The 20,311-nt window shown below is 40.1% G+C and overlaps 1 protein-coding gene across 2 annotated transcripts in view; it reads left to right on the top strand.

Annotated features, from left to right (window-relative positions):
- The window catches only part of epha3 (eph receptor A3), a 288,707-nt gene that overhangs the window by 201,286 nt on the left and 67,110 nt on the right, over window positions 1-20,311 (top strand). For both annotated transcript variants that reach the window (XM_063050489.1, XM_063050488.1), the window contains exon 6: window positions 19,079-19,203. In XM_063050489.1, coding sequence (XP_062906559.1) covers window positions 19,079-19,203 — 125 coding nt within the window. The remainder of the gene's footprint in view (window positions 1-19,078; window positions 19,204-20,311) is intronic.

The following is a 20,311-nucleotide window of genomic DNA, read 5'->3' as shown; positions in this document are numbered from 1 at the left end:
TATCAGGGTGAATTCGATCATATTATGGTCACCCTCCCCTAAGGGCTCTTTTACCTTAAGCTCTCTAATCAATTCCGGTTCATTGCACAACACACAATCCAGAATAGCAAATTCCCTTATGGGCTCAGCCACGAGCTGCTCTAAAGGGCCATCTCACAGGCATTCTAGAAACTCCCCCTCTTGGTATCCGGAACCAACCTGATTTTCCCAGTCTACCTGCATATTGAAATCCCCCATGACTATTGTAACATTGACCTTTTGGCATGCATTTTCTATCTCCCATTGTAACTTGTAGACCACATCCTTATTACTGTTTGGGGTCTGTATATAACTCCCATCAGGGTCTTTTTACCCTGGCAGTTCCTCAGCTCCATCTACAATGATTCAACTCCTTCTGACGGTATATCACATCTTTCTAATGACTTAGTTCCATTTTTTTTATCAACAGAGCCAATCCAGCCCCTCTGTCTTCCTGCCTATCCTTTCAATACCATGTATATCTTTGGACATTAAACTCCCAGCCATGGTTCAGTGATGCCTGCAACATAATACTTGCCAATCTGTAACTGTGCTGCAAGTTCATCGACCTTATTCTGTATATTGCATTGAACATCTATTATTTCATCCCTTCACCAAAAGGGGCAATTACTCTTACCTATTTTTATATTAAAATTATTTTGTATGATACATTAATAAGCAATTATTTACAACAAAATTATTCACAGTAGCATTATTTACAGCAGGGCATCTCTACTAAGTTTGAAGGGTCAGAAAGCTTTGGGTCCTTTATTCAAGTCTGCCTTCCATGTTTTAAAACAGATTAGGATGCATTGAAAGAAAGCCATGATGGCTTTGGACACTACCCCCTTTCTCAAGTGATGGATAAGCTTGATTTCTGGTGCCGGGGTAGGGGGCTTGTTGGAAACAGTCTCCTGTATAAGGTGGTAGCTGTCCTTTGATGTGTTTTCTATGCCTGGCAGGGAGTGGTGTTAGAAACGTCCTCACATTCTGCATCTGAGTGAGGCTCGAAATCTACATCAAGCCTCTTCCTTTCCGGGACTGGCTCTGGAACTCCATTCGGTAATGGAGTAATGAATTCGGTAAAGCACTCAGCGTAAATGCTTATCTAGAAACAATGTACTGGCATTGGCAAGGATCCAGAGGAGGTTCACGAGGGGGATTCTGGGAATGGAAGGGTTAACTATGAGGTGTGTTTGATGGCTCTGGGCCTGTACTCACTGGGGTTTAGAAGATTCGGGGGGGGGCGGGATCTCATTGAAACCTATTGAATATTGAAAAGCTGTGGAGGCCAAGTCATTGGGTATATTTAAAGCAGAGCTTGATAGGTTCTTGATTAGTAAGGATATAAAAGGTAATGGGGTGAAGACAGGAGAATGGGATTGAGAGGGATAGTAATAAATCACCCATGATGGAATGGCAGAGCAGACTTGATCAGATAAATGGCCTACTTTTGCTCCTATGTCTTGTGGCATTATGGTCTTCTTCGGGTGCCAACATTGCATGTCCGCAGTGTTCAGCAGAGAGACACAAGCAGCAGCAGCAACAAATCAAAACAACTACAGCAAAAGAAGTCTTTTTCTTTCCCTGCCACCCGCTGACCTATTCATACACAGACAGGCCTCCAAACTCAAGACAGGCTGCCACCAAGCCTTTCGTCCTTGGCCCTGGACTCTTCAGACTCAAATGTATTGAGTCTCCAACCTCCAGCCCCTGGCCTGGAAATCTTTATAACGCCATTTGAACCTTTTTGTATTGACATAAAATACATCTGCTCGTGACATTTTATGGGGATGTGCTCATATTCAGTCTGACAATTCCTTCCAAAGTCTGACTGGATTGTCAGTGTTTTAATGTTCTGAAAGGCTTTAACTTTACATTGCAGCTGCACAGTCAGATTCAGCCAAAGACAAATCTATTGAAAAAGAAAAGGGAATACATTTTGATGTTTGTGGGGAAACTTAGGCTAAGAGAGGGCATTGGTTGCATATTAACTAACATACTGGACTAATCTGCAGATCCCTTGACTATGATGATAGAGTTACCCTTGCTGTTAATGAATTTAAATTCAAGCAATTAAATGAATCTGAAATAAAAACTTAGTATTCAGTAATGGTAACCTTAGCACAGCCTACTTGTTATATAAACACACTTGGTTCATTAATTTACAATAGGGAAGGAGAATTATGGGCCATACATGTTCTGACCTCTCTGTAATTCCAACGTGATTGACTTCAAAATGCCAATTCAAATACTATAGCAAGTCACTCAATTCAGAATGAAATTGGGAATGTACCTCAGACTGCAACACCCACAGCCCATCACCGAATGCATTTTTAAAAAAATCAAAAAATGAAAACTCAGATTCCACTGACAGTTCCATGCATTTCACAGCAGCATCAATAAATTGAGATTAGTGTTCATTAGTTCCAGCATTACAGCTGGCCTTTCCTATCACCTTGTGATACACTCATGCAGAAAGTCTAAGCATATGATATTGCCCTACAATTTGCCTCTTGTGTTTATCCTTTCCATAGATGCTGCCTGACCTGCTGAGTTCTCCAGCATTTTGTGTGTGTGTGTGTTGCTCTGGATTTCCAGCATCTGGAGAACCTTTTGTACTTATGATGAGATCCAGAGTTTGCCACCTGTGATTTATTCCTTCTCCACTGAGTGTGCTGTTTTGCAGCCTATGCTAATGTCATCATATTGAGTTGCCAGAGCGTCAGGTATTTCCAAACCCTCAAAGTGTCACATCTTGCGCAATTGGAATTCCACAATGAATCCCATGAAGGAGAAATTGTCATTCTTTGTGGAAGCAGGGATTACCAGTGAGTCACAAACTTGGGAGAGGAGGGAAGTCCAAAAGCTAGGCTATTATGTAGGCAAACTGCATGGGATACACTAGAACTGGGTACATACTGCTTTGCTGAGACAAGCTCTCTTTCGAATATAATGCTGAAGTATGCTTGGTAGGTTCTTGATTCATTAGGGCATCAAAGGTTGGGAGGGGAGGAAAGGCAGGAGAATGGGGCTGAGAGAGCTAATAAAGCGTCCAGGATAGAATAGCGGAACAGATTCAACAGGCAGAATGGCCTAATTCTCCCCCTAAACTTTATGGTGTTATGGTCTAAGTTGTTTCCGTAAGGAGTGCTCATGAAAGGCGTGCCTCAGAATAATATGCACAAATATCTCCAGCAGTGGAACACGCATCTCTGTTTCAAGGATGATTCATAACTGGACGCGCCGGCTTAAATTTACAGTGCAGTGTAATTAAATCTGGAAATGATCATAGTCACTTTCTTCTCCAGAAAAATCAATCTTGTGATTTTGCATTTAAGAAAGCAGTGCTACGCAATCAAATTACGAGGACGTTTTCTTAAATATTAAAATAATGCTTTTGTAAAAATTTTGCAATGTTGGTAGTTACAAGATATTTTCTTTGTAAAGTGCATTAGGGAATACATCACAGTGAGCTTTCTGGCTCTATTACAAACATATAGAAGACTTGGTGAAGATTGAACTTTCTGAATTAATTTCATTATTATTTTAATTTTATACACAGCTGTGAGATGTTCACTGTGTATTGACTAGTGATTGAACAGGTTTGGATTACAATATTTATTTGTTCCATTGATTTACCTAGTGATGGAAATATTAGACTAGCGTCTGCTGAAACATCACACAGTATTACGCAGTAGATCTTGATTTAGACTGATCCCATCACAGTAATTATCGTCTCAGTTTCTGAGTAATATAGTATTACTTTTATTTATACTTTTGCTATTAAGGAGGTAATTGTTTACAGTGCCCTTTCCTGTTGTTGGTCTAACTGAATGAAAACGTGAGGTGTACTGCAAGTATATATGTGGTCTGATTTAAAAGAGGGTTGTTGGTTCTTGATTATTTTGATCTGGTTCATAAGCTTTCTTTAAAAGCTGCATCTTCATATCTAATCCACAACTTCAGGGAGAGATGATTGCTTGAAATAGATTGTTCCCCTACAGGTGCCCATAAAAATGCATCATATATGATTAAAAGTCATCTAACATTGTGATATAGTAAGTCTGCACTTCACTGACTGTTGTTACAGCTGGGGCCTCTTTCAGTTTAGAATGTAGACAAGCTGCCTTTAAAAGGGCATATATCATTTAACAATCAAACAATACAGTTATAAATACAAAGCCTATTTCAGATGTACTAAAATATTCAGCTGTGAGAAGGCAAAGATTGTTTGTATTTCTTGAAATATTTTACTTCTGAAATTATGGCACAGTAAATGTAAGAGTCTTCTAAAAATATATGCACAAACTAAAGTGGAACAGGAATAATAAATGCTGCTTTGAAAAGCAATCTGAATAACAATCATGTTCAAAGTCTTTCTTTACAAGTAAGGGATATCTTGTTGATTTTATTTCTGAACCGCAAAGTTCAGGGCAGTGAGTTTAGTCCGCAGTGACTTACAATAAACAAGTTTATTAAATAACATTGCCTGCCTTTAGGGCAACTATCATAACCTTTTGGCCTAGCAATATCCCTCACTGTACCATAACTATCAAACCTGGTTCAATTAGTAGTTGTGAAGCAAGCTATTCCAGACATTCCCAGAAATAATCAGGTCCCAGGTATGTGGTGATACCTGGTCTGCGTACATGCTACGTAGCAAAAACTGAATGCAATATACAGAGCTTAAAAAGACAGCAGCCAGTAGATTAGATTGAAAGTCTGTAATCATTCTATATCTAGTCAGTAATGGAAGTGAATGACTAAAACATCTGACAAGTTGAGGAGGACATTAGGGTCAATTACGTAAACACAAGAGATTCTACGGATGCCAGAAATCCAGAGCAATGCTCACAAAACGCTGGAAGAACTCAACAGGTCAACTAGTATCTCTGGACGGAAAGAGCAGTCAATGTTTCAAGCTGAGATCCTTCATCAGTGATAGCGAAGTCCACCCTGAAAATGAGATTCCTGGTCTTGGTACCCGGTATTAAAAATATAATTCATCCTAAGAGCCATGCTAATGCGCTAAAGTTGCAGTCTTGATAATTGAACCAAAATGTGTTGCTCCTGACTGATTAATAAGTATGCATATAACTTTTGCAGATCTAATTGCTGGTATATATGACAAGGTCCTGAATGCCTTCTTCTATATCGTTGGTAGAACAGTGCAAACCCTACTCACAAAGCAGTTGTAAATTCTTTGACAGCAATATTTCCTGGCTTCCCTGTCAAATCTGTATATTTCTGACATTTGAAAACATTCAATAACAGTCAAAACTATTAAAATACATAAATATAAAATATCCAAAACAACTAAAGACCTCAGGAACAACAAAAAAGCACAACTTAAAATCTTCAGTTTACAAAATTAGTTTAAAAGTTGTAACTTAAAATATATCCGCCATTGTTTTCGGTGGCTGTTCATTCCCTTTGAGATCAATAGATTTAATAGTCTTGCACCAGATGAAATTTGAAGTAAGGCTGACAGATCCCTTCACTGTGTTGCAGAATTGTGGCCCACTTCATCTCTGAGTCCATGAAGATCCATCAGAATACAGATACAGTATAAAAAATAATCGCAGGGAAGAGTGGGCAGAAGAATGAAGGACAACCATGATGACTTTGTATACTGAGCTTGGTGGCATATCTAGATATAATATAACAATATGGCATAGAACTGTTAGTATTGCTCAACAAATTTTGGCATATAATATTATTTTAAGTATTTTTCTTAGTACCATATTTACATGTAGAATGTAAAGCTATAGTACATGTTGACTGCAGTCTGTTGTGGAAAATTCTAGTATCATTCGTGGGCCATTTCTGGGAAAATTGTATGTTCAAGGTTACACCAATTGGTCAAGTTTACTGCTTGGGCTGCAGATGAAGAGAACAAATTGTGAGTATCATTTGCCCCTCTTGTTGTGGATGCTTTTGAAAGTGCAGATGAGGCTGCCTGGAGTTTGCCCAACTCTTTTTATGAGGGTCTGCATTAGGATGCTTATTGTATAATACCCCATTGAACAGAGTTGTACTTGAATTACAAAACATTAGGAGAATGCGTGGCTCTGATTAACTTTCTGCAATAGTAAGTGTAGCAAAAATTCCTAGCTGAAAATTTATTGCATTTATGCTTCATTTAGATCTAAGTTATCTGTTAAAGAATGAGGTCTGCTGATAGCACATGGAATGGGACCTTCTTAATCCTAATGGAATTCTTGTCAGGTTCACTATTGGCGGTGATGGTAGTGGTGGAATGGGTGGGGTGGTAATTCGCTTTCACTGATTGAAGCACTTTTAGAGAAACTGAAACTCCTGGCATATTACTCTTCATACACATGACATTGGAAATACGGAGATGACCATAAATATGAGTAGACAACTAAAAGTTTTGCACTATACAGTATATTTTAGCTCGGTAGAACTACTAATGGCTATGACAATCAGACGGGTGGATGGATTTAAAGTGCAGACCACTATGATCTAACAGGATGATTGAATAGGCACAGCAGCCTGGAAGGTCTACTGTTCCCATGTTATGACATGACGTGACAGGATATAAAATGCTCAAATTTTGACATCATTTTTTATCAGTATTGCAGAAATACACTGAGTAAAATCTGTCTCATCGATTAGAATATGTCTAGGAATTGGAAAGCACCTGGTTTTCATCAGTGTCTTTTCCCAGCCCTCAGCTTCCTTCTGGAGGTATTTCATCGTTTCATCAGTACTCTGGAGCAATTGACCTGCAAGTTCTTTGGTTGACTGTTATTTCACTAGTAATTGAAGCAGTTAACCTCGTGTCTTTCATTGACCTGCATGGAAAAGGGTTGTTTGTTTTCAAAAAAATCCATTTCGTATTAAAACTGCTTCCTGTTTTAGGAAAACCTATGGAGTAATCACTTTCTGAGCTGACAAACTGCTCAAGTGCCCTTCATTTTACTGGTGAACGTTCTTGCTGTGCCAGTGAGAAATACTTGAGAAATACTTCATTTAAGCGGCCGGGTGCGATTTGCAGAATTGTTGTCAACGTGGGGGTGGAAGGGGGATACTTTCCAATTCTAACCCTCCCTGGTTCCCTGATGATTGGAGTTGGTTCAGAGTGAAGGTCAAAGCAGAAAACTATAGTTAGGTAAAAAATGACAAATGGATACAGTAATTAGTTTTCGATGAAATGTAATATAGTTCAAAGCACCCAAAAAAGAAAAAAAAACAAGCTAGTTACAGTATATACAGTAAGCATGGAATTGGCCTTTGCTCTGAATTTGACATTGTGCAGATTAACATGAATGCCATGTCCTTCCTATAATCAAAACCTTTAGTTTTAAGTTGTATATATTGTTCACATTTTCTCGTTTCACTAAACTAATTGCTCCAGGAATTGATAAATAGCAAGTCTGTGTCCTTCCTCTGCAGACAGTTACCACCCGTCTTAATAGTAGGCAGTATTCAGACCTCCTACCTGATTGCAGTCTCCCACATTAAGTCCTGTTCAGATAATAATGCCTTACAGATGTGAAGGAAGGATCCTCTTGGCTACAGGTGTGAAAACAAGATGAATGTACCGCACAACTCACTGCATATTTATGGCTACTATGTAAGTCTTGTCTGTTCCTTGGTTTTCATCAACACATCATTCTGGTTCCAGTAAGGCTTATAGTAACAGACTGGGACAGGGGTCTTGACCTCAGCATCCAAAGGAGGGAAAGTTATTATCCAATTACATATTCGTATGTATAATTGTAGAGAGGGGAATGGTCTCATTGGTAATGCTCTATAAAGTTTAATTATTGCCTGTTAAATATAGGAACTATTGGGCTCTGGAAAATTGCGTGAGAAAAAGTCTGCTGTGATTGTAAAAATATGGGATGCCCTTGTTCTGGACAGAGTGGAGAAATTCACTTTGGTATCTTGGCCAATGCTTACTACTGTACTGACATCATTTAAAATAGACAGAATATCTGAGCATTTATGTTTTTGGTTGTGAGAGTTTGCACAAATAGGCTACTTTATTTTTCCCACATTACAAAATTTACTTTACCTCAAGAACACCTCACTGACGATCAAGTACTTTGGGGAATCCCGGGATTAGAAAAGCATTGTTTTAATAAAAGCAGATAAGCTAACAATGTGATAAACTCTCACTGTGAACATTGTTGACTGTGTACATACATCTATTGATGCTTCTGGACACATCTTCAGTGATGTTCCTGGAATCATCGGGTGTTTCGGGTCTTTCAACATCATACAACCTCCTCCAGGTGACCCAGCCGGGGCTGATCAGACCCCAGCTTGTGTCCAGATGGCTAGCTACTTATGACTCCATGGCTCCCCTCTTTTGAGCCACAGCCATCTTGAGGCCCTCTCTGCCGCATCGGTGGTACTGCGGATGGCTCTCCTCTTCCTCTCTCCCTCGATGCCCAAAATGCTGAAGGCTCTAACTAAAGAACGGGCTACAAATCCCCTACAACCAGCCTCCACTGGGAGACACCTCGCTCTCCATCCAACCTGCTGACAGTTGCTGACCAGTCCTGCATACTTGGAGAGCTTCCTTTCAAAGGCCTCCTCCAAGCTATCTTCCCATGGGACTGTCAGCTCCAGCAGCACCACTTGCTTAGTAGACTCAGGCACTAGGACAATGTCTGGTCACAGGGTGGTGGCTGCGATGTGGTTGGGGAACTTCAGCTGCCCTTCGAGGTCCACCAACAACTGCCAGTCCCTTGCAGAGGTCAGAATGCCTGCAGATGTTCTTTTGGCAGGTATTGGCTGCTCCCCAGCTCTGATAAAGGCAATGGTCTGCTTGGAGGGTCGGGACCTCTTCGCCCACTCAACTCCTGTGCTGACGGCTTCAGCGATGGTCTTCAGGACCTGATCATGCCTCCACCTGTACCGTCCCTCACCAAGTGCCCTTGCACAGCCGCTGAGGATGTCCTCCAGGGTTCCCCGCTTGGAGCACAGTGGGAACACAGATGACTCTGTCTTGCCCCATGTGTGCAGGTTTGATAGGCTTGGAAGCACATTGTACACTGCCTGGATGAGAAACTGGATGTGGTGTGGTTTGGCTTTCTAAAGATCAGCCCAGGTCACTTTCCTCTCAACCGCGTTGAAGTACCTGTATATCACACTTTGATGGAGATAAAGGGGGAAAGCTTCATCAACTTTTCTTACTGGATCAATGCTTATCATTGACGCATGGCATTTAAGCTATTATAGAGAGTTTCTGATCCTCTGTAAAGTTTTTTTTTCACAGTTTCCTTATTCCTAATTGCATTCGAAACAAAATATTATTACCTAACGGATCGTACAAAGCTCCACTACTAATATCTTAAGTCTACATCATGAGAAACAGAGAAAGTTTGTCTAATTTACTTGTTTTGAACTTGGATTGGAAGAATATTTAAAATGTGCAACAAACTCAAGATGCAGCCCATGTTGTAAACAATCTGTGAGAAAAAAGTGATGTCTTGAACTTACCATGATGGGACAGCATTAGACTGTCTAAAGATCTTTTAAACATCCACAAACAATAGGAGGATTTGCAAAGATGTTACATTTGCTGAGGGGTGTGTTTGGTACTCATGTATAAGTACTTCTGCCACCCATTCTCCTTTTCCCAACTATGATTCCCCTCTCCCTGCTGCTCTCAGTCCAGAATAGACTCGTATCAGAATCAGGTTTATCATCACTCACATGTGCCATGAAATTTGTCTTTTTTGCACAGTACTGCATTTACGTATATATGTACTATAGTTTATGTATTTGCACTGTACTGCTGCAAAACAATAAATTTCGCCAGTGATGATAAACTTGATTCTGATCTCTCTGTGTTAGTCTTTTCCTATGTGCGAATTACTGCTACAGTTTCTCACTGTTCTGAAGTACTAACAGTACTTGTCTCAAGGGTGGTGCAGTAAAGGTTCATCTTACTGATTCATGGAATGAGGAATTTGTCCTGTGAGGAATCAGGCAAGTTATTCCTATACACTTTAGAAATGGCCATTTCTAATGGAGGTGATCCCTCTCTGTAATGTTGGCTCAGCTTTTCTCTCCCCATTAGCACAATCAATCAAGCTGGCAATCCTACTTTTGCACTTTTTTACCTTTCTCATTCCTTTATCTGTTTTATCTCTCTCTCTCTCTCTCTCTCTCTCTCTCCTCTCCTCTCCGATGTGTCCCCGCCCCGCAACTCTTGCTTCACTCTGTGTGATATATTCTAACTGTCATACCCATCAGAAAGGTATACCTCACCCACCTTCCTCCTCTGCAGCTCAGATGAACCTGTTATTTTCTCTTCACCAGATCTAAGAAGAGTTCTTTGACCTAAACAGTTCTCTTTAGGCAGGTGCTGTATGACCTTTTGAGAGTTCCCAGCATTTTCTATTATTATTTCAGATTTCCAATATCTGCTATTTTTTGAATATCCATTGTTGTTTAGAAGTTAGAAGATCAGAATCAGGTTTAATATCACCGACATGTTCCTGAATTGTTGAGTGTGTGCCTTCATGTTTCTGTACCTCCTTCCTGATGGTAGCAATGAGAACAAGGCATGACCTGGGTGATAGGGGTCCTTAATAGATACTGCCTTTTTGAGCCATTGCTCCTTGATGATTGAGAGGTAATATCACTGAAACATGCAAAAATCATAACGTATACCTGTAGATACAGGAAAGATGCTTCCTCTGACACTCAGTGCCTGGAAAATCAAGTCACAGTCGAAGAATTAGGGGCCGGACCTTCACCACGAGAAATTTCTGCACAGTTAATCTATGCAGTTTATTTCTTACAAAATCCATGGGGGCACAGCCATTGAGTATACTCAAGCTGGAGATTGAGAAAATTTTTAGATATTAAGCAAATCAGTGAGACATCACTGTGGCACAGCTGGTAGAACTGTGGCCTCAAACTGCTCCAGGCACCCATGTTCAATCGTGACCTCGGTTGTTGTCTGTGTAGAGTTTGCAAGTTCTTCCTGAGACTGTAGAGGTTTCCTTTGAGTGCAGTGACTTCCTCCCGCACCCCAGAGATGTGCAAGTTGGCAGGTCAATTGGCCACTGTAAATTGGTAGAAACCAGGGGCAGAGGAAATGGGAAAGTGAGCGGAATAAAATGGGTATTATGTGGGATGTGTGCAAATGGATGCGATGGACAGCATGGGATCAGTGCAGCAAGTGGCCTGTTTCCATGCTGTACGGACCATTTGATCCTTATGGTATGATATGGAGTTAATATAGGAAAGTAATGCTGGGGTTAGGTATCTGCCCTGATCTTCTTCCAATGGTAGAGCAGGCACTAAGAGTTGAAAAGTCTACTCTCACTTTTATTTTTTTGTACTAACTTCTTTGGGAGCATGTAAAGGAAAGTGGATGTTATCACAAAAAGATTTTTTGTTGCTTTCGTTTCTCTAATTTCAATGACTTTCAAGAACAAATAAATAGCTTTGATCGGAAGTCTCATACTTCCATAATAACATGAAGGTTAAGTTAAATATATCAGATACTTTGTCTTGTATATATTTGCTTTCTTCAGTGTACCCTGTTAGGTTTATTCTGGCACAAATGAGGGAATTTGACACTGTCACACACTTTCTGAGTACACAATGGATATTAGGAAGAGCACTTTTGCATGCAAGTACTTATAGTAGAACTTTTCCTGGAGGGCACATTGGCAGTCTATTGAAACCATCTGAGGAAGCATTTGGAAACTTGTGTCTGCTAATGAGCACCAAGGTTTGAAACTACTGAGCACCAGGCACTCTCTGATTTGTTTTCCTCATCCTACAGTAGTATGGTCTTCAAAGCCCCCGGTGAATTTGGATCTGGTTTTCAGATTTCATTCACTTCAACATGAGCTCTTATCAGTATGTGAATGGGTCAATTTTCTCTGCTTTCACCATTTCTACCAGAGCCCATAGAACTGAAACTGGTTTCTCAGCAGTACAACAGGTCACTGCAATTTGTGCACAGCTTCATCGCGTTTACCAGCCTTGTTTCACTCCCAGCAAACTCTTCAGTAACTGAGCCAAATAATTTTGGGGCAGTCTAGTTAGAATTTTAGCTGCATTTGGAATGAGTCTGGAAACCATAGCTCAGAGAAGGATAAGGATAAGCTTAGATTAAAGTTGGGTTATCCTCCTTTGCAAAGCTACTTTAACCAATCTAGCAGTAACCTGGTTCAAGCAGTAACCAGGTTAAAAGAACAATTCTCAACACAAGAGGTACTGCAGGTGCTGGAAATCTAGAACAATACGTGCAATGTGTTGGAGGAGCTCAGCAGGTCAGTCCTGATGAAGGGTCTCAGCCCAAAACGTTGTCAGGCTGTCAACATTCCCATCCTCTGATGCTGCCTGACTTGCTGAGCTCCTCCAGCACAGTCCTGTCATTAAGAAAAGGCTGGCTGATAACAGCTTGGAGATATTCCAGCTTGATCCTCCCGACCTCCCTCAACTGGCCTCAGTCTGTGTTTTAGTACACTAGCACTCAGAAGAATGGCATTTTAGGATTTCTATTGTCAATTACAAATGGGTATTTAATTTAAATTAAGCCGGGACCTTAACTGAAGGATAACTTAATTGTCCCTTTCTTCATCTGCCTATGCGCAGGAATGTACTTTGTTAAACTTTCTGTTTTCTCAGCTGAGCAGAGATTTGACAAGAAGTACCAACAATTCCTCTCCCCACCCCGCCATGTCCCATGGCCCCCTATATGCTGCTCGACCCACAGAGTTCCATCAGCAGATTTGTGTCTTGTTGTGTGAATACAAGATGCTGCCTAGGTGTCAAATTAACCTCTGGTTTGTATAACTTTATCCAGCTTGCAGAGAGTGTATGTCAAAGCTATCAAGGAAATTTGTGTTAGATTGACCAAAGCGAAAGTGGGTATGCAGTTGGTTGGCTGAGAGACCTGTCCTGCTTTTGACTTTTCTTTCTATTTTTATACATTTGCTTTAATGTGGAATTGAGGAAAGCGTATAATATGCATATTTTCTCTCTGGGTTTTATAATTACACTTTAAGAGTTGTGTTTGTAAGGCTGTCAGCAGAATGTTAAGCCCACCCTTTGCGTATCTTATTTTTCAAATAACATTCCCTCAAATGTAATTATAGAACAAAGAACGCAGGGTACCTTGATTTACAACTATTAGAAAAAAATCATGTTATTTTCATGTGTGCAGGATGAATAGGGGAGATGCTCCTTCAAACATCATTATTAATGTTTTAATGTCCTCAAACTTAAAATTCATTAGCCTTGCAGACAAAAACTAACAAATATTACAGTTTATTTATATAAATCAGAGTAGGAGTAGGAATATCTCCCAGGGAACTGGAGGTCCAGCAGACAAACATTTATACATGTTGGTTGGTTTCTGTTTTGTAGTCTGTCCAAAGCATAATCTGATAAAATAAAGCGATTTTGTTTTGAATAAATCTGCAACAGGTTTCATGGTGAAAGGTTAATATATTCTTGTCTTCAGTGGCATGGTGATGCTGTGCTTGGAGAATTGTTTGTATTAGTGAGTTCTTATTGTTAAGTGTATTTCCTATGGAAAAAAAACTGGAAACTGTACATTGTGGCCACTTTATCAGGTTCAACTGTACACCTGCTCATTAATGCAAATATCTAATCAGCCATTCACGTTACAGCAACTCAATATATAAGAGCACGTCAACATGGTCAAGAGGTTCATTTGTTGTTCAGACCAAACATCAGAATGGGAAGAAATGTGATCTAAGTGATGTTGACCTTGGAATGATTGTGGGTGCCAGATGTGATGGTTGATATCTCCAAAACTGACAATCTCCTGGGATTTTCACACACAACATTCTTTAGAGTTTACAGAGAATGAAGTGGAAAAACAAAAAGAAATCCAGTGAGCAGCAGTTCTGTGGGCGAAAATGCCTTGATAATAAAAGCAGTAGTAGCGGAGTGGCCAGACTGGTTCAAGGTGACAGTAAGAAGACAGTAACTCAAATAACCATGTGTTACAATAATGAGGTTCAGAAGAACACGTCTGAACACACAATATGTTGAACCTTGAAGTGGATGGCCTGCAGCAGTAGAAAACCACAAACGTGCACTCAGTGGCCACTTTGTTAGGTACAGGAAATAACTAATAAAGTAGCCACTGAGAGTATATATGCCATATATACAATTATTAAGGGATAACAAACTGCTTTCATTGCAGTTGGCATATTTCTGGACAATAGAACTATGCCTTTCTACATAGAATAATAGAACAATGCTTGTAGAAAATTTTAATCCCTTTAAGCAGCTCCATGTTAAGCAGGACCCTGATGGGAGTTACATAGAGGCCTCTGAACAGTAGCCAGGATGTAGGCTACAAATTATAGTGGGTGAAAGAACGATGCTGAGAGGGATAATAAATCAACCATGGTCGAATGGTGGAGCAGGCTCTGTGGGCCAAGTGGCTTAATTCTGCTCCTGTGTCTTATGGTCGTATGGTCTTATGTTTTCTCATTTAATTTCACTGCTACAGCTGAGTGCAAATATTTGTTTTGCTGTGCGAAGTCTAGTAATAACTCCATTGTACGGCACTGCTCTGTCTTCTGCAGGCAAATTGAAACTTCACCAATATAACCTACATCCATGTTTTCCTTGGCAAATACTGAGGAAAGAATAACATTTTGCTGGCCCTTTGAAGTAACCACTAATCACTGGTGTCCATTCAGGCAATTTACCTGATGACGAAACCTTAAAAACCTTAATCTTCAGGGATTATCCATTCTAGCTTTTGGTTTTCCACAGGCTTTTGCAAAGGAACTTGCCTGAAGATCTTTTTCACATCTCAATGCGTTACAGAGTCATAGCTAAAACTTGTTCTGATGTTTTGTAATAAGCAGCAAAGTCTTGTTTATCTGCACACTGCTGTCAAATTAGCAAAGTGTGCAAAAGATGAGTTCAAAATACGGAGGAGTCACACTTCTGGATGACTTGCAATCACTCTACTGAAGAGTTTTTCGTTGATTGCCACTTTTGCTCTGTGTCACATTTCTACTCTGATCCATTCAGGCTGTAGTCCCCTGCACTGTTACATTGAGGAGCAAGGTAAACTTGAGGAACAACATCTCATCTCTTACCAGGGTACAATGCAACCAGGTGGACTCAATACTGAATTCTACAACTTTGGGTAACTTGATTTCCCTGTCTGTATTAGTCACAGGTTGGTGATATGAAACCAGTTAGCTTTTTTTCCACTTTTCTTTTCCTCTGGGAGTGGAGGACGCTGGATATGATGGGCGTGCCTTCCCTTCAGCATTATACAACTCGTATATTTTTTTGATATTCTTTCATATATACTCTCCCTTCCTAATGGCTGTATTTTGCTCATTGATCGAATACAGTACAGTACCTTGTTTCCAACCTATCTCTATGGTTACCCCAGTCTTCCCCTTTTAGAGAGATGCCCCCTTCTCCACTCTCTCTCAGCAGCTTAACAAGCTTATTATCTATTTTTTTATGTATAAAATTCATTCAAATGATTATATTATGCCAACGATACACTACTATAAAATATTCAGGACTTCATAAACCACACTACTTGCAGTTTTAAATTAAAATACATTAACACTGCCCACCACACACTTGAGCTCCTGAGGGCCCACCCATTCCTGGAAATCTTGTGTCGTACCCGCAGATGTCGCATGCTCCTTATACAGGGTCACCCAGTCATGGACTTAACGTTGGAGGAGAGGCCGGCGGTCGGATCAGGCAGAACTCTTGACTGCCCGCTGCCTGGACGCATGGACGGCCAGCTTGGCCAGTCCCAGGAGCAAACCCACCAGGAGATCTGTCAGGCAGCTGACACCCCTCTGCTCCAGGTGATCAGGAGCGTGGGGCTGATGTGCAGCTACAGCTTAAGGAACAGGCCCTTTAAATATCCAAATAGAGGCTGCAACCATTCACACTCCATATACACATGGTAAATGACAGGTGGCTGGGATGTAGATGAACCAACTCAAAAATTGGCTGCATGGGACTGTTCTATGCAACACTCTCTACCCCAGGTCCCCAATGTAAAGGGGGAATACTCCTGCCTAAAGAGCCTTCCACTGCTTCTTTTCTCTTCCTCAGTTCTCATGAAGAGTCAAGCATCTTTCACCTGAAACATGAACTATGTTTTGCTTTCCGCAGATGTGACTTGACCGTCTCGGTGTTTCCAGCAATTTCTGTTTAGATTATTAACGTATTGTGACCTCAATAAATTTTCTACACACCTCTGGAAATTTTGGTCAGGATTAACCAAACTTTCATGTCATATTTCCAGTGATCAAGGTAGTCTCTATAAGCTCATCTACTAGCTTTGAAGGTCTGAATTTGGACTGGTAAAACAAAGATCATCTAAGTCACAATATCTCAAAGGAGGTAGAATTACTGTCCATTGTCCCTAAGTTTAGACCTTTCATTATTGCACAACACCATTACAGAGTTCCCTACTCTCAATTTAGTTTGAAGTAAAATTCCAAACTCCAAATGTAAGGTTGTTTTCACCTCAATCTATCTCAAGTTTGTGATTTTATTTTGCCCTAAGCAACACACGTGGGTTAATCAGGGTCCAACAGTTAACTGCTCCAAGATGACAATTCATCCACATCTGGTCTGTCTCAGTACTCTGGGCATCACAATGAGTGCATACTCACTCTAACGCAAGTGCAGAAGTAGTTGTCCTGGGGTGCAACCATGAGTATTCATTGATCTGATATCAGAAATGATCATGACAGATGAGAATGTGAGCTCAAAACACATTCGTTTGAAGTGCCTGTCATTTGCAACTCTGGTATAACGTTCATCAGACAAATTAATTTAAGACATATCTGAGTGTAATGTTAAGTGATCCTTTGATTATTGAATAACTTGATTGGGATTTCCTGGTGTAAGCAATATAATTGCCGTCACTCTAAAGGTGTATTTGGGAAAAAGGTGCCTTTTATCCTCATCTTGTGCCCCCCATATTGAAGTTGACTGACTTAGCTGCTGTTTACAACAGGGCAGACAAACAGTTGTCTGCACATTTCAAATGTGCTGACATGCTTATTAAATGAATATTACAGTTCAACGCAAGGAAATATAGAACAGGCAAATTATCGTCTGCACCTCCCTGTTGTATTTTGCTCTTTTTTCCAAAAGATGAAATGGTCTGAGTAGGCTAAACTACAGATGCTTGTTTTATTATTACTGTTCTGGCATTATCCAACCAAATTTCAGGAGTAATATTATTGCAACAGCATCAGACATTTTTTACATTCAAAGTAAAATAAAAATCAATAATTAAATTGATATTTCATCATGAGCTCTCCTTGTGTTACAAATTAAATAGGTTTAATTTCCAATATTGGACTTGCAATGGCAGTTTCTCAATAAGGAGTCTGGCTTCCTGCCAGGCATGGTTTTACAAGCAAGGGAGAAAAAATATAAAACCAAAACTGAAAATGAAGGTCAGATGTTATCAGAGAATCAGTTATTGATCCGAAAATTAGCTCTGATTTTCTTTCTATAATGCCCTGACACCCCGAGACACAATTTCTCATTTTATTTAATTTTTCCAGTCTCTGCAGTATCTTGTTTTTGTGGGGAGGAAGGATTTTGTAGGATATAAAGGGTTTCCTCTTCTGACAAGATCAGGAGCCAAGGAGTTACTTTTCCCCTCCCATTGCCTGGAGAAGGGTTAATTCAAAATGCTGGATAAAATATTTGAAAAGGGAACTGGCAGATCTTGGATTTGTGGTTCGCATGGAACAAAACCCTAACAGGAATTATGGGAGTGCTGGGAGCTAAACTAAAACAATGTGTGATTCGCAAGGATGTTACCAGATCGAAAAGATCATTAAAAAATCATCAAAAGAATGGTGAACTTTTGTCTAAAATAGACTGTGTGCTAAAGAACTTAGAGATTGAAATTAGGAGACTTGAAACTGTGGGTAAGGAAGAGTCGTGAGCTCTGGATAAAAGGATATAAACATAAGCCGGTTGTCAACAGATCAAATAAAAAGCCTTGGAAGAATTTCTTCAGAGTGCTGCATACATGAAACTTAATGTCTCATGGTATTGGATTGGTATTGTCACGTGAACCAAGATACAATGAAAAACTTATCTTGCGTACTGTTCATACAGATCAAACATTACACAGTGCATTGAGCTAGAAGAAGGTAAAACTATAACTTTCATGAGTCAACTGACTTGAGCCATTGTAATGGGAACAATTGACTTGGCTCAGTGTGTTCCCAGACCAAGTGAGGAAAATGTTCTCAGAGCACTGGGGTTGACCAGGATCCAGTAATTCTTCGCATGGGGTGCAAATGCTGGATGAAGAAATGATAGGGCTCCAGACGTGATTAGCTTGCCAGCAGTTACAAGGGAAGAACATTCCTTACAGCAAGATAGCAGAGGGCTGCTCACACTCAGGAGAATATGATCCAGTTAAACAATAGCCTGCAGCTGGAGAAAGATGAAAATTCAATTGAAAACAAAACCCTTTAAAGATAAGGAGTAATGGCAGCTGCTGAGACAAAGAGCAAGCACGCTCACCACCAGTACACTCTACAGACTGTGTTCTGGCTGCAGGTTAAAAAAGAGTTCACATTAATGCATTAGGTGGATGAGATTAGGAAAGTGGGCGAATTTGTACAACATACGTTTCACTGTTACTTTATGATTCAGTGTGTTGAAAGCTTGATCATTCATTTAGCAGGATGGTTAGGTGGTTTAAAAAATTTGGTGAGCCAGCGTGTGTGTCTTTGGCACAGCTTTCAGCTGACATATGCAATACCTGTATGTGTCTCTATCCAGATATATACCAAGTCGCTTGATTAAGGATTGTGTCACGGTTGTAGCAATCTCTCCTTGATAGAGTCTGAACATTGTGAAGCTTAGTCTAATCCTTTGTTAGGGCTACCATTTCCAAAATATATTTCAAGACAGTGCTTCCAGCTGCTCAGTCTTGCCACAGGGACAACCTTAATTAGAGTTTGTTTTGGATGGAAATGATTCTAGTTGGCACAGGTTTTGACAAAATGGTCTTTAATTGTGTTTTGATCTTTCCTAGCTCCTTCACTGGTCACTGTGATTAAGAAGGACTGGTCATCACGGAACACCATTGCTCTCTCTTGGCAAGAACCAGAGCATCCTAATGGGATCATATTAGACTACGAGGTCAAGTTCTATGAGAAGGTGGGGAAGTGAATAAAGCACCGTGGTTCAGCAATTGTACAAGGAAACCCAGTTAGTGTAGGAAATTTTCTCTCAACACTTCAATGAGCAGTCATCCTTTCTTCTATTCCTGTGATTAATTTGTCTAATGTGTACTTTAGCACCAGAACTTTGGTTCTGATCATTTTCAGTCAGAATGCTTTGTTTCAAAATGTTTGGTTTGATTTCATATAATGTACTTCAACACATCAAATGTGGGCGTTGAGAATAGGGATTTAGTGGGAAAGAAAAGAACTGGCCCCACTTCTAATCTCAGAGAACTGGTCTCAAAGGGGAAGGATTTCCTTTGAAAGCCATCTGCAGCCAAATCATTAATGTTTACTTTGGAAACGCCAGTTCTATTATGCTGACGAAAGAGCACAAAGAAAATTATCCTACAATATCTCCGTCAATCCGATTGCCCTTATTTTACTGCTCCTGTGGTCTTTCTCTTACAGAGTACACAAAATAGATTGCTTCCCTTTTAATTTACACAGGTTATGTCTTGTTTTAAGGATTCAGTAGCAAGCTTCTGATCTCAAGGGTAGCATTTTACCATGGAATTTATAAGTAGGAATGTAATTAGAAGTTAATAACTTTGCTTGCAGATCTGCAACTAATAATGTCTTGCAAATACAAAGGGATAACCTGTAATTACAAGAACTACAATTAAACAATGTATGGTGTAAAAGTTAATCAGTCACCATAACTAAGCACTCCACAGAAGCCACATGACATCATGATTGTGCTTTTCTTTCTATCACTCCCACAGCGGTCTATCCCCTGTCACTCTTCTGCGTAGATCTCTTGTGCATGGTCTGACAATGTCTGCTTTAACTGATGACACTTTTTTTTCCAGACTGAGCTGCTCTTTATTATCTTGTGAAGATGCCAATATTCAGTCATTGTGTACCCTTTAGCTTATTGCAAAGCTGCAGCCATATTCACACTTATCAATTCTCTCCAACTGAGTGTGTAACCACCAGCTAATGTCCAATAGTTTCTGTACAATAAATTTGAATAATGTCCAGTCTCAGTGCTTTCATCGAGGAGGCATTATCATTAAGGCTGATTCTGGATATTGCACATC

The sequence above is a fragment of the Mobula hypostoma genome, chromosome 6 (assembly GCF_963921235.1).
Source record: "Mobula hypostoma chromosome 6, sMobHyp1.1, whole genome shotgun sequence".
Taxonomy (NCBI): Eukaryota; Metazoa; Chordata; class Chondrichthyes; order Myliobatiformes; family Myliobatidae; genus Mobula; species Mobula hypostoma.
The sequence above is the reverse complement of the archived record's forward strand: the minus strand, read 5'-3'. Positions and strand labels throughout refer to the sequence as shown.